At 34.8% G+C, this 14,133-nt stretch overlaps 2 protein-coding genes and 1 long non-coding RNA gene across 5 annotated transcripts; all 3 read left to right on the forward strand.

The window, feature by feature from the left end:
* The first annotated feature begins 1,065 nt into the window (after positions 1 to 1,065).
* Positions 1,066 to 1,446, forward strand: LOC146906387 (uncharacterized). The gene has a single exon (XM_085728809.1). It carries the CDS (start codon positions 1,066 to 1,068, stop codon positions 1,444 to 1,446), a length of 381 nt encoding a protein of 126 aa, XP_085584935.1.
* A 127-nt stretch (positions 1,447 to 1,573) lies between these two features.
* On the forward strand, positions 1,574 to 3,379 carry LOC146906388 (uncharacterized). The gene has a single exon (XM_085728810.1). It carries the CDS (start codon positions 1,574 to 1,576, stop codon positions 3,377 to 3,379), a length of 1,806 nt encoding a protein of 601 aa, XP_085584936.1.
* Positions 3,380 to 7,104: 3,725 nt separating this feature from the next.
* Positions 7,105 to 9,514, forward strand: LOC146906389 (uncharacterized). 3 transcript variants are annotated; one of them, XR_015019980.1, is made up of 5 exons: positions 7,105 to 7,711; positions 8,279 to 8,455; positions 8,533 to 8,803; positions 8,911 to 9,051; positions 9,382 to 9,514. It is a non-coding gene; the product is annotated as an uncharacterized LOC146906389 (long non-coding RNA). The 3 variants fall into 3 exon arrangements; XR_015019979.1 differs by having other exon boundaries at positions 8,880 to 9,051; positions 9,254 to 9,385; XR_015019978.1 differs by having other exon boundaries at positions 9,254 to 9,385.
* The last annotated feature ends 4,619 nt before the right edge of the window (positions 9,515 to 14,133 follow it).

A 14,133-nucleotide genomic window follows, 5' to 3' on the forward strand; every position in this document is an offset into this window, starting at 1 on the left:
CTCATTCCCAAAGTAAAATACCAAACTACCCCTACGCATGTTAACATGCGTTACGCAAGTTAACTTGCATAGCGTGACTTAAGTCACGCTAAGTGCCATTTTTAGTTCAAAACCCAGCATGCAAGCCCAAAACACCATTTTTTCTTTCCCTCCACCTCCAAAAACCCAAAAAGTGCGAATTTTTGGGTCATAATCTCAACTCCAAATCAATGCAAATCGTTAGGAAGCAAGTTTCTATGCTCATCAAGCATCAAAGAACAGGTAATGTATCCCCAAAACTCATCCTATTTTCCTGGTTTTTCTGCCTGTCACGTCATTTTTGTCAGTAGGTGCTAGGGATGAGCGTGAGTTAACTCACGCTAGTTGTGAGGTGTGCGTAAGTTAACTTCTGTAGGAAGATAACACTAGCGCAAGTTAACTCATGCTAGTGTGTTGCCCAGTCTGTTGCCCAGATTTTGAAATTTGGCGCCACTTTTTTTTACATGCTTTGCTTGCCGCACAAGTCATTTATTTATTTTTTCTTTGTATTTTTTTATTGAGTAGACATTGAGTGGCATGGTGGAACATGTGACGGAGGATGGCGTTGAGCCCAAACCGGGCAAAAACAAAGCTTCCGGTGAACCTTCCGGCGTAGGCAAACCAACCAATGAAGTGAAGTTTAAAGTGAAAATTCCTTTTCAAGTTGAAGCTCACATACTTCACAATCAAGCAAACCCGGTACCTACCGGTAACTTTGAAGAGAAGCCTAAACCGGTACCTACCGGTGTTCGTGTTATTAAAGAAAACACCGGTTCATTTTTTACAACAAACGAGAGATGGAAAGATAGAGAAGAATTGCTTGGTTGGGTTCGTCGACAAGCGGCTAGGGCGGGATTTACTATTTCTATAGATAAATCTAGTACAATAGCGCCATACATGACGATGCAATGTGAGAGGAATGGTGAATACAAGCCGCCTAAGACGAGGAAGAAACTGAAGCTTGAAGGCACGGGATCAAGGAAGTGACATTGTCCGTTTAGGTTGAAATGCTTCTTTGAAAAAAAAACACAAGAATGGTGGATTGCAATGCTTTGTGGAGTTCACAACCATGAGTTGGCGCCAAACTTATCCGGCCACCTTCTTGCGGGTCGACTAAAAGGGGAGGAGAAGCAAAGAGTTATCGACATGACAAAGAGCTTGGCAAAGCCTAGGAATATTCTCAAGGATTTGAAGGAAAGAAACAAAGAAAGTGTGACATGCATCAAGCAAGTGTATAATGTACGAACTAGATGGCGCAAGGGACAAAGGGAGGACAAGACCGAGTTGCAATACTTGATTACAAAGTTGGAGAAGCATCGGTATGTCTATTTCACAAGAGCAAATAGCGAGGAAACCACTCTTGAAGATTTATTCTTTGCTCATGGACTCCACCTACAAAACCAATACATACCGAATGCCATTATTTGAGATTGTTGGTGTCACCTCTACCAAATTGACCTATTCGGTTGTGTTTGCCTTTCTTTCCTTTGAAAGAGAGAATAACTTCATATGGACACTTGAGATGTTGGTTGGTCTTTTGACCTCAAAACACAACATGCCTAAGGTGATTGTCACGGATAGGGACCCCGCTTTGATTAAAGCTGTTGCCGAAGTTCTCCCTAAAACGGACCATGTATTTTGCTATTTTCATATTGAGAAGAATGTAAGATATAGGTGCATCACGGATTGTAAAGTCAATGCCAATCCTTCGAAAGGAAAAGGAAAAGTTGTTGCCAAAGAAGCAAAGGAAGCGGATGATGACAATCAATGTGAGGTTGTTAAGAAAATAGTGAATGCTTGGAGAGATGTGGTTAACTCTCCTACGAAGGATTCATTTTCAATTGCATGGTTGACATTCAAAGATGAGGTATGCGGACCTTTTCCATTGTTTGTTAAATATGTTGAGGAAACCGTTTTGCCCCTTAAGAAGCATTTTGTGAGGGCATGGACGAATACATACTTGCATCTAGGGTGTAGGAGCACCAACATTGTTGAATCGGCTCATGCACAATTGAAAAGATACTTGAGGAGTAGTGTGGGAGATTTGGTAACATGTTGGGATGAAATAGACAAAATGTTGAAAAACCAATTCGGTGAGATACATGGGAGTTTTGGGAGGAGCAAAACCGTCATGGTGCACAAATACAAAAAAAACAAGTTATTCTCCGAGTTGGAGGGGTTTGTCTCTAAGGCCGCTTTGGGTTTCATCGATGAAGAATATGAACGCTCTAGGAGATTCAGCTTTGCAAAAGAAGATTGTGGTTGTGTGCAAATGGCAACGTTCGGGTTACCTTGTGCTTGCATTCTTGCCGAGAACAGAAAGGAAAAATTGCCTATTCTTTTGGATGAAATACATCCTCATTGGCAAAGGTTAGGTGTAATTGGACAAGAGGTTGATGCCAATTTTTCCGTTATGGAAGAATGGAACACCATTCAAGAACGTCTCAAGAGGGCCCCTTACAAGATGAAACTCTTCATCAAATACAAGTTACGTGAACTAGGGTTTCCGGAGGAGACAATGTTAAAGCCACCTCCGAAAAATATGTCCACTAAGGGAGCACCTAAAAGGGTGAAGGCTACACCGAAAACGAGGTCCACGGGTCGAATCCCCTCTAGGTGGGAAACTATTGATGCTCAAAATCCCGATAGTCAATGTTCACATGGCAAGAGTAAGTCTCATAAGACTAAAGGTTCTCGTCATGGCCCTTGCTCCCGCTCACAAACTTCAACTCCTACTTCAAAAAAACAACCTTATTTGCAAATACCATACATTTCACAAATTCAAAATTTCATGAGACCTTACGTTGAAGACATTGTGAATGTTAGAGGTGATGGTAATTGTTGTTTTCGGGTCGTGGCTAGGCACATGGGATTTCATGAGGATGATCATGTTTTGGTTCGTCATGCACTTATTAATGAGTTGAAAACTCACAAGAGTGACTACTTGCCAATATATGCTACCGAGAGCCGTTACAAACTTATCTTGGATGGTTTACACCCACCAACAAGTAAAAGTGGTATTGCACCTCCAGAGAAGTGGTTGACCACTCTGGATATGGGTCACATTGTTGCTAGTTGCTACAATAGAGCGGTTGTTCTATTGACTTTGCCCGAATTGGGTGGTTCATGTGAGACTTATTTTCCAATCCGGAGTGCTCCACCACTTAATGCACATTCCAACATAATGTGCCTTTGCTTGATTCCAGACCACTTTCTTCATGTGAAGTTGAAAGAAAATTGTCCGCTACCACCTCCTCCTAAGGAGTGGATGACTCACAAGATTGGTGATGCGGAGCAATGGCTTTTTCAGTTTTTGGATAGAAACGCCGCCTTTGATGAGCTCATGTCTAAGGAGCCCTAGCCGCCAAAGAAACCAACAAATGAGCACAATCCTATTACTTTGGACACCCCGGAAAAGCCAAAGCAAGAGAACGAAGTCATGGATGAAGATGGAGATTATGCACTATCACTAGCTTAGTTAGATAGGTTATGACACGGTGGGTGTTCGTCCTATTTTTTGGTGGTATTACACCCCGACATATTTTTTGGTGGCCTATTGTGTAATTTTGATATTTATGGCCAATATGTAACTAATATTATATAAATATATGAAAAGAATTATTTTGGATCGTTTACGTGTCATTAAGTGTGTTTAAATTATTACGGGTCATTACCGGCGTATTTGTAAAATTTGGACCGTTTGGATCGTTTATGTGTGATTATGTGATTGTGAGAAAAACGATGTTTTTAATTAACTTTGATCAATTATGTCGTATTATCCGATAAACTTCTTAAACTGGCGTAATTTGGTTAAGTTATGAATGTGGTGTGATTACAGGTCTTTCTAGACTTATCAAAAGTCTGTTCTGTTACTGCATGCATGCATGCAGTTTCTGCTTCTGCTATGAACGTGAGTTAACTCACGCCAGTGCAAATGGAAACGTGAGTTAACTCACGCACTCCATTACACTAACGCATGTTAACATGCGTTATTTTTTTTTACAAATAACACCAACGCATGTTAACATGCGCAGTGTTTTCAACAAATAATACTAACGCATGTTAACCTACGTAACACATGTTAACTTGCGTTAGTATTTGCACTAGCGTAACATAACATGCGTAGGGGTAGTTTGGTATTTTACTTTGGGAATGAGCGAAACGATTTGGGTAAAGAGCAGGATTCGTAAAGTAATTCTTGTTCGTTCCTTCTATGTATACGAACCAATAAATGGGCTTTGTTTGTGGACTCAATTTTCTGTCAACAAACAAATCTTATATTTGTGTGGACTCAATATTTTCTAATAGAGTAAATTACACTCCCCTCCCCTTAAAGATGCTTAAATTACACTCCTCTCCCCTCTTATGTTAAAATATACACTTCCCTCCCCTCTTATTCAAAACATATTAGAAAATATTTCACTCCCTTTCCTTGAGAGATGCTTGAATTACATTCCCCTCCTCTCTTATGTTAAAATATATGCTTTAGTCCCTCAATAATTTATTTTTATTTCTAATAATCTAACAAAAAAAATAATCCAACACACTTCAAAGAAAAATAGCATTGTAGGTTCATTTTAATATAATCAAATTTCGAGTACATATATTTCTCTATTTTTTATTCACAATTTCATTAACATATAGTTTTAAACCTATTATAAAATATGAAACAACCCAAAATAAAATTAAAATATGTGAAAAATTACTAAAGCCGATTAAGTATGGTTATTTAAAAGGGAATTTTATACTCTAAATTATAAAATTAATAACAAAATATTTAACTCACGCCAGTGCAAATGGAAACGTGAGTTAACTCACGCACTCCATTACACTAACGCATGTTAACATGCGTTATTTTTTTTTACAAATAACACCAACGCATGTTAACATGCGCAGTGTTTTCAACAAATAATACTAACGCATGTTAACCTACGTAACACATGTTAACTTGCGTTAGTATTTGCACTAGCTTAACTTAACATGCGTAGGGGTAGTTTGGTATTTTACTTTGGGAATGAGCGAAACGATTTGGGTAAAGAGCAGGATTTGTAAAGTAATTCTTGTTCGTTCCTTCTATGTATACGAACCAGTAAATGGGCTTTGTTTATAAAGAAGCGAATTTATATTTTTTAAATGGTGATTCAAAATTAATTTTATACTCTAAATTACAAAATTAATAACAAAATATTTAAATTTAATTGTCATTGACATTTAGATTATAAAGAAGCGAATTTATATTTTTTAAATGGTGATTCAAAATTAATATATATTATACAAATATTTATTTATGTTAAAATGGATTAAAGTGTAGTCCCTATTTAATTACTAAGGGAAGGGGTTGTAATTCAAGCATCTTATAGGGGAGGGGAGTATAAATTTTACTTTTCAAGGGAGAGGAGTGTATATTTCAACATAAGAGGGGAGAGGAGTGTAATTCAAGCATCTTTGAGGGGAGGGGAGTGTAATTTACTCTTTCTAATAATGTCTTTTATTCTCTATTTCTATCAACGTTAATTTGTCGCATCCTTGTCATTTTATACCTCAACGTATTTTTACCTTTTTGTATCATTTGCAACTAAAACTCATATCTAGATGAGAGAAAAGATAATTGTCAAAAGATTCAAGTGATATTGTAACAAAAAAAAATTCGTGTCATATGGTTTTATTAAACAAACTAAATTATTTTAAAAAAAATATATATTTTATTATGATAAAAACAACTCAAAATAGATTCTTATTTTCATAAAAATCTCAACAAAAAAAAATTCTAAATTATTGAATTTCAAAATCATTTTTTTTCTAATCCGTAACAAACAGATTCTATGAAGCCGTTTGTTGTATCTTTTAAAAAAATCTATCTATATATAAAAGTTAACCCATAAGCAAATGTTGGCCCTAATTTTAACCTAAACCTAGGGATTAAATTTCCTGTTTTACCCCTAACCTAAATTTTACCCCTAACCTAAATCTCCTGTTTCACGAACTACTGCAAGCAACATCATGCGTTTCCTTTTCATTTCCTCCCTCCTCTAGTCGACCAAACATGACTCGCCGACGACAACACCTACATCTCCTCTCTTCTCTGTCACCACCAAATCATTAGTTTCCTTTTCATTTCCTCCCTCCTAATCGATTTTGAATCTGCGATTTGAAGGTATGTGTCTGCGATTTCAATCTCTTCCATATGCCTTTTTTACTTTGCTGCTAAATTTAATGTTCACAAACACAGAACACAAACACGATTGATGCTGTGATTCAAAGGAGATCCGGTGATGGTTGACAAGATTTCTTCAATCGCCGTTCTCATCTGTTGCGATCAATTGGCAGAAGATATGGCTCCGAGGTGGTTCCATCAATTGGATTTCAGGTACTGACTTGGACTCTAACACAAATATAAAATCCGACTCTGAATCTGTCGTTAAATTCCTTGATGCAAAATGAATGAATTATTGTATCTATTGAGAAAGTTATCTTGGATTGAACTAATTTGTTCTCTTTGAGACCCAACACTAGAGTAGTTTTTATTAAAAGATGTATAAATTCTGCAGCAAATGCATTATTTAGAGTGGCTAGAAACTATGGTTCTAAATCTTGGGTGGAAACTCTTCCCGAACCCATTGTTTTTATCATCTGTAAAGATTCAATGTAGTCTCTATAATGAACAGCCTTAGTTTCTCAGCTGATAGTCTAGACAAAAATTGATGTTCATATATCTTTTTTTTTCTGATGCTTATCTCTACATATTTGCACATGAGATGTCCAACGTTCATATAGTGTAGTTGTTTGTGTGATGTTTTTGTTTTCTCTAGAAAGTAATCTGACATAGATAGATTATCTTGCGACTCGAGACAGATATGATCCACTTTTGATTGATGGAACAAATTGTGCTAATAAATTTGAGAATGTATTTTAGTATTGAAAATAAGATATGTTCCATTATGGTTAGAGTTGTTATACTTGAAGTATAGGTTCTCATTATGTTGTTTTTAATTTTCTGCTACCAGTTTGTTTTACACTTTGAAGTTAATTCAAGTAGAATTTGAGTTTGTTTTTTTATCATGGTCTGCAAGTTAGCATCAGAGTGCTTTAACTTTTGTGTTATGAGGTGTAATACGGATGTAATTTTCGTTGCTGCGTTGGGTCCGTTTTGAGATGTGCTAAGGTTGTTGTTCTTCAACAAACAAGGTATATTTTGTTATGGTAATATTTGAGTTTCAGATTTCAGATTTTTATATAGAGCTCATTTCTATTTGTTTTCTTAGATTGTCACATATTTCTTTAATACTTTTGTGAATGCTAGACAAAATTCAATTTCCTTGGTCACATGAATATCAAACTCTCTTTATTTTATTTTATGTGTATGTGTATACCTTCACTAGCAGCTAGCTTGAAGCATGTGTTAACGGTATCGAGTAACTTCAATAGTAGTGATTATTAGAGTCATGTATTATCAGCTGATAATAATGTGTACACCAAACTCATTTTATGACATCATCTGAATCGTTTATTTTTGTTTGATTTTGAAATTGTGAAATTATCTAATATCAAATTTCATTTTATAGTTTGATTTTTGGTTATGGAGTTGTTTGATTGTAGTGAAAGAGAGTATCAAATTGGGGACAACATTTGCGTGGTATGCAACAGTGATAAGATTGTTAGAAATGAGTAAAATCAAGCTACTGCTTTGCATTAGGTATTTGCTTTGCATTAAGATTATCTTAATCTTAATATATAAAAGGAGTAAAGTTATGCATTTAAACCTTAGAAAAATCGTATCCCAACGGACCTTAAGCTTTATTGGCTTAGATGAATGCTAGCAAGATTTCAGTGAATATGTCTTTTAAAGAGATAGATCTAATAAGGAGTACTTCTGGTCTCAGCCGATTTGAGATTGAGGCATCACAGGTTTGAAATTACAATTTTATGGAGTATTGTGTGTAAAAAGTCAACCTTGCACTTCTTTGTTTTTTAATTGCATATATCATCATCTTGCTTCTCTGCCACTGGTTAGATGCATGCTATTATTTTGTTTGAGCATTATAATTAAATTTGAAATTCATCCTTTGTTTGAGATTCTTTTATTTTGTTCATATCAATTTTTAAACTAAAATGAAAATTTTACTTTCATTCCTTTCTTAGTGAACTAATAGTTATTGTTGGACAAGCTAAAATGCTTCATCTTGCCATTGACAAATAACATGCAAAAAGAGGGGAATTTACTAATGATAGATTCTTAATAGTAGCTTATATCATGTTGCAGGAAGTAGCAAAAAATTAAGAATGATTCCTTAAGCAGCTGGAACTGCTAACGAGAGCAAGGAGCCTTTGATAGTTAAATTTCACCAATCATTGTACCACTACTTTGAACTCCAAAGCAATTCAGTACTTTTATTTGATAATATCATGTGTGGAATTTGCTCTTAAACATTTTTACTTGGTACGTTTGAGGTTGTACATTTTGTTTATTTCTATCATTGGTTGTTTGACATGCAAAATATAAAATCTAAATTGCAGCCAAGTTTTCTATTGTCATGTATCAGTCGAAGAAAGCCCAAGGAGCCTGAAGTTACAAGTGTTCAATGAAAAGCCTCCTACCGGTAAACTTTTGTTGTGCTCACAGCGGTAGGTTGCTTGCGACGACCGCAACAATTGAAGGTTAATGGTACCTTTCTCTTATTCTCTCTAAACAACACATTTGGTGCTATTTTATTTTTATTTCTGTGATTTGTTTGGCAGCATAATGTAGGAGGAATCACCAATGAAGCATTTATACACTAACTGTGAGGTAAATCACCTATTAGTTATGTTTGGGCTGAATTAAGAGTTAATACTTGATTGCAAAATGCATATTTTGACTTTAGTTGGTCTTTGTTTTTCAATGTGGTTATGTAGATTAACATGTGTAATTGTTCTCGGTCACCCTTCTATTAGCTCAGATTGAATGTGCTGCAGCGCCTCTGGCCAAACTAGAGAAGGCTGTTGCATTTTCAGTTGTTTTTACCAAAGGCAGTTGTTGGCTGCAGCCTACTACAGGTCTCTTACTATAATTAGATTGAAAACAGTTTATCCTTTTTGCTCCATGATTTTGTTGATTGGATGTACATCCATAAACACAAATTCCCGATCAAAAGAGCTTCAGTGAGTCATGGTTTAGATGAATCTTCAATATGTATGTAATATTATGATTTATGACAATGATTCCTGATTTTGGTAATTTCCTTTTTACTTGCATCAGGTGGGAAGTTAGCTACTACAACAGCAAACATTTGTAAAGATGATGACCAGAGAATAAAAATATTAGATATCTACAAGATATGTACTTCAACTCTATTGGTTATCGTTTAAGCAATAATTTTTGTGTAGGACTAACAAAAAGGAACACCAGTGGTGGTGAAATTGGAGGACCTTGATTTCTCATTTGTGAATATTAATGGTGCAGATGATGACAAAAACTGTAGCAAGAATGTTATACAAGTTATGTGGGTTTTGCTTCTCAGGGCTCATTCTTCATTGATTGTGTTACTTGGTTGGCAACTATTTTTTATGATTTGCTTGGAGCTTTTAAGGTTGATTAGTAGACAAGGTGTGGCTGTTGGAAAAGGATCATGAGTGATGAGGACTGCAATTTTTAAAAGGCAAACATTGTTGAACATGTGCAGGCAGAGAGGCAGAGAGGCAGAGGTGTTGACTGCATTATTCTTTTGTTGAGATTTCCTGTCATTGGATTTGTCTTAATAAGTACTTTTTCTTAGCCATCTATAGGTTGTTACTGAAGTATATGAACGGAACCAAATATGGGTCCAAGAAACTACGGTGCTTTTTTAATCTATTAATAATACCTTTTTATTCTACTGACATGAATTGCAAACATGATTTTTTTTTTCCTTCATCAATCCAGGATTTTGGGATGAAGTTGATTTTTAAGTCATGGTTTTTCTTGGCTTTTACTTCACTTTTTATATTGCAAGAAAGTTAGAATCGATAAGCATTGGTACTACAAAGTAATATATATAACCTTAAAGATTGATTAAATTGTAGAATACCATCATGAAAGAAATAATTGATTTAATTGGAATAGTTGTGCAATGGTTTATTGGACCAAAGGTTAAAATTAGGTCCATCATGAAAGAAATACAGTAATACCTTGGTCCAAGTAAGAAACTGTCACCCCTGTATTCCAATTGCGTAGGTTTCTATTATTTCTTTCATTATGATTTAATTCCAAAACATCTCTTATTACTTCTCTTATTACTCAAAGTTAACCCGTAAGCAATATTTTGCCCTAGATTTACTCTAATTTTTTGCTTAATTTTACTATATTAACACTATTTAATTTAAACAAAATGTTAATTGTTATGGAAATCTTCTATTGCTATGCAAAGCAAAATAAACACATCGCAATAACCCTAGATTTATCCTGATTTTTTCGCGTGACTTTACTATATTAAAATTAGATTTAATTTATGCAAAATGTCATCTCTTATTTCTAAAAATTAATCCGTGACGCAGTATTAACCTTGGATTTAACCTAATTTTTTCGTGTGATTTTACTATATTAACCTTAGATTTAATTTATGCAAAATGTATATTAACCCTAGATTTAAGTTATGCAAAATGTCATCTCTTATTTCTAAAAGTTAACTCGTGACGCAGTATTAACCCTAGATTTAACCTAATTTTTTCGCGTGACTTTACAATATTAACCCTAGATTTAATTTATGCAAAATGTCATCTCTTATTTCTAAATGTTAACCCGTGATGCAATATTAACCCTAGATTTAACCTAATTTTTTCGCGTGAATTTACTACATTAACCCTAGATTTAATTTATGCAAAATGTCATCTCTAATTTTTCCCTCCACACTTTTGCACTTAATGTTTATCTAAAGTAAAATAAAATTATGTTCCTAATTATAAGCTGTTTTTTTGGAAATGAATAATCGTTAACCCGTCTATCTATACTTAACCTAATCACTTACATATAAATCTTAACTCGTCTCGCTATACTTAACCTATTATGTTAAGTTACTTATAAATGTTAATCCGTCTTGCTATACTTAACCTAATTTTAACCTAATTTTCCCCCACACTTTTGCATTTAATGTTTATCTAAAGTAAAATAAAATTATGTTCCTAATTATATGCTGTTTTTTTTTGGAAAGGAATAACCGTTAACCCATCTCGCTATACTTAACCTAATCTCTTACTTATAAATGATAACCCGTCTTGCTATACTTAACTAGGGACGGAGCCAGAAAAATTTATCGAGGGGGATGAAAATATAAGACATGATAAATAAGATAAACAATAACAAATATCTACTACTAAATCTTGTGTGGCGGTACTTGAAATTTTTAGAAATTGGAACTTTAGAATATAATTGTTCTTGAATGTATGGTTTAGGGTATCTCTATCACCCCTAATTTCCCAAACGTTGTTGGCTTCTACTTGGAAATAGGATTAAAACTTAATAGACTGATCAAATCAATATGCTATATTTATTATTATAAAAAAATATGAGTGGATGGTAAGAAAAAAGAGAATATGAGTGGACCTTTAATTAAAAAAATAAAATTTAGTATAAGTGAACCAAGTGGATATGAAAGCATGGGTGGCGAACGGTTAATATGCACATGAGTCCTATAGGGGTCATATATATTTCATGGGTGGCGGCTGCCCCATTTCATTAGTACCTAGCTCTGTCCCTGTACTTAACCTATAATGTTATGTTACAGTATCAAGGACGATGTCATGGAAAATTATGTTATGGTACAGTACCAATGTATATGCTTCTTAATATTATGAAATACTATATGACAATCATAACATTCATCTAAACTATTTTGTTACCTATTACCGTCAAATATTACCTTCCATATGACCCGTACGTTAGCTCGGGTCGATGGTCTAGTCTATATATAAAAGTTAACCCATGCCAATTTTGAAGCCCTAATTTTTCCTAAACCCTAATGACTAAAATTCCTGTTTTACCTTAACTAAATCGTTAATTATGAAAACAAAATGAAAACGAGCCTCACAGGATAAACATAAAAACGTAATAAAAGGAAATCACCGAAACAAATTGGACGGATAAACATACTAACAATTGAACGGATAAACATCACAACAACAAAAAAACGCAAACAACAAAATAGGGCTAAACGCTCAAAGTTGTTTCCTATTGCCCTAGATTTCCACCACCTAATTTTCACGCCAAACGATTAAATTCTCTCATCTTCTCAAAAAATCCATCGCCTCCTCCAATTCCTCTGTTCCGATCTCCACCACTTCACCCTCTCTCTTTCAAACCTTCTAATTGATTTACGATTCCGCCGGCAACCTTCCCAAACTTTCTGATTGACTTTCGGTGGGAACAAGAAGGGTTGCAACGATTCCGGCGGCGAAGATAATTCTTCCAAGAGAAAATCCAGAACGGTGAAAGCATTGCTCTCTATTATTGAATCGTTGTTGTTGTTTTGATTGTTTGGATTTGATTTCTGTGTTGTTGCAGCTTCCGGATAAGAAGGTGCTGAAGACTATTTGCAAGCCTGAATCCATACATAATGGACAATTGAAAATTAGCGGATATGGTTGGCAACGGACGAATGTTGTAAAGGTAACAAACAGTGAGTGTCTGACGGGATACCACTTCCTCTGTTTCTTTTCCATTTCATCCCTCCTCTCATCAACTGAATATGACTCGGCGGGGAATGCACCTGCATCTCCACCGTCCTCCGTCACCACCGAACGCAACACCCCTAGCTCCAGCCTCCCTTCCCATGGTCGTTCAATATCATCGACCCAAGCAAATAATCAAAGTTTCGAGATTCGGAAACGTGACTCCTTCTAGTTTTGTGTAGCTCACCAGGATCAATTGTTGGCTGAGGTAGTATCGCTCCCTATCTTCACATTAAGCACTAATAAATTTCACGACATTCATTCATCTTTCTGTTTGAGAGTTTTGACTAATGAAATTCTTTGATTTGGGTTTGGTTTTGGTTCAGATGTCGAGGAAGGTAATGGGTATGCATGAATTGAGGAGTAACGTGTGTCAAGGTGTGCCTAATCTCGCTGGGATGCATTATACATTTGTGGAAGAGGTTATTTCTCTTTCAATATATTTTTGTTAACTATGCTGAAAGATAAACTTATCCCTTACTTTTCAAGTTCATTGTCTAAAATATGCAGACATGATAAATACTAATTGTTATACCTCTTTCAATTTGCAATATGACCAAGGTAACAAAAATTTTCCTCATTTCTGAATTTTTTCTGGTGTATATAGAGTAAGTAAAGTCAGTTTTATTCTGATTTAATTTTAAAAACTGATGGGATTGGTTTCACTTTGGAAGATGATCAATTTTAATTCTCTTACATCATTGAACAATGGTCTCCAGTAACAATGTTCCATTTAACTTGATTCATTTCATACAATGGCGCTGGCATAAAATTGGTGTTTTATTTGTTTGGTGGTTTGTTTCCAATCCATGGAATTAGGATGCCAGGAATGAGGGATCTTGAATGTGATTAAATAGATTTGTTTTGTTCTTTCATTTTTATTTTTCAATCCTCTACTAATCTTTGTATTTCTAATAGAAACTAAACGTTGATGACAACTAAAAGAAGATTGGGATGAGGTTTTTTAACTATAGAGTGATTTGAAAAACATTAATTGGGTAAGATGCATTACACTTTGATGTAAACTTAACTAACCAGTTTCTTGATAAAAAGCATGGGCTATAATCTTTTTTTTAGTAACATGGGCTATAATCTTGATGGTAATATAGTATGTGAGAATTTTTTATCGACTTTGGAGAATAAATTTTGAAAGGGATATACTTTTGGTTTTCTTAAAGACCTTTTTTTGTCATCTGCAATTCATTTTGTTTTAGATTGGGTTATGCTTTGTGAAGAATTGCATGGCTTATTAATTTTTGAGGGCCTCGGTGATGCAATTTCATACTTCTTTTCACTGCAATTTCATACTTCTCTTTATGCTCTTTATTTAATAATGTGATGGGTATTAAGTGATTCTACCTCAAGCAATGATGCAAAAAAGATGCGTATCAATCATGATTTAGTTCCTGGCCGTCAAAAGAACTCAATAAACTTATG

This window comes from Medicago sativa, chromosome 7, assembly GCF_051527215.1.
Source record: "Medicago sativa cultivar Bolivia chromosome 7, Bolivia_mono, whole genome shotgun sequence".
NCBI classification, from domain to species: Eukaryota; Viridiplantae; Streptophyta; class Magnoliopsida; order Fabales; family Fabaceae; genus Medicago; species Medicago sativa.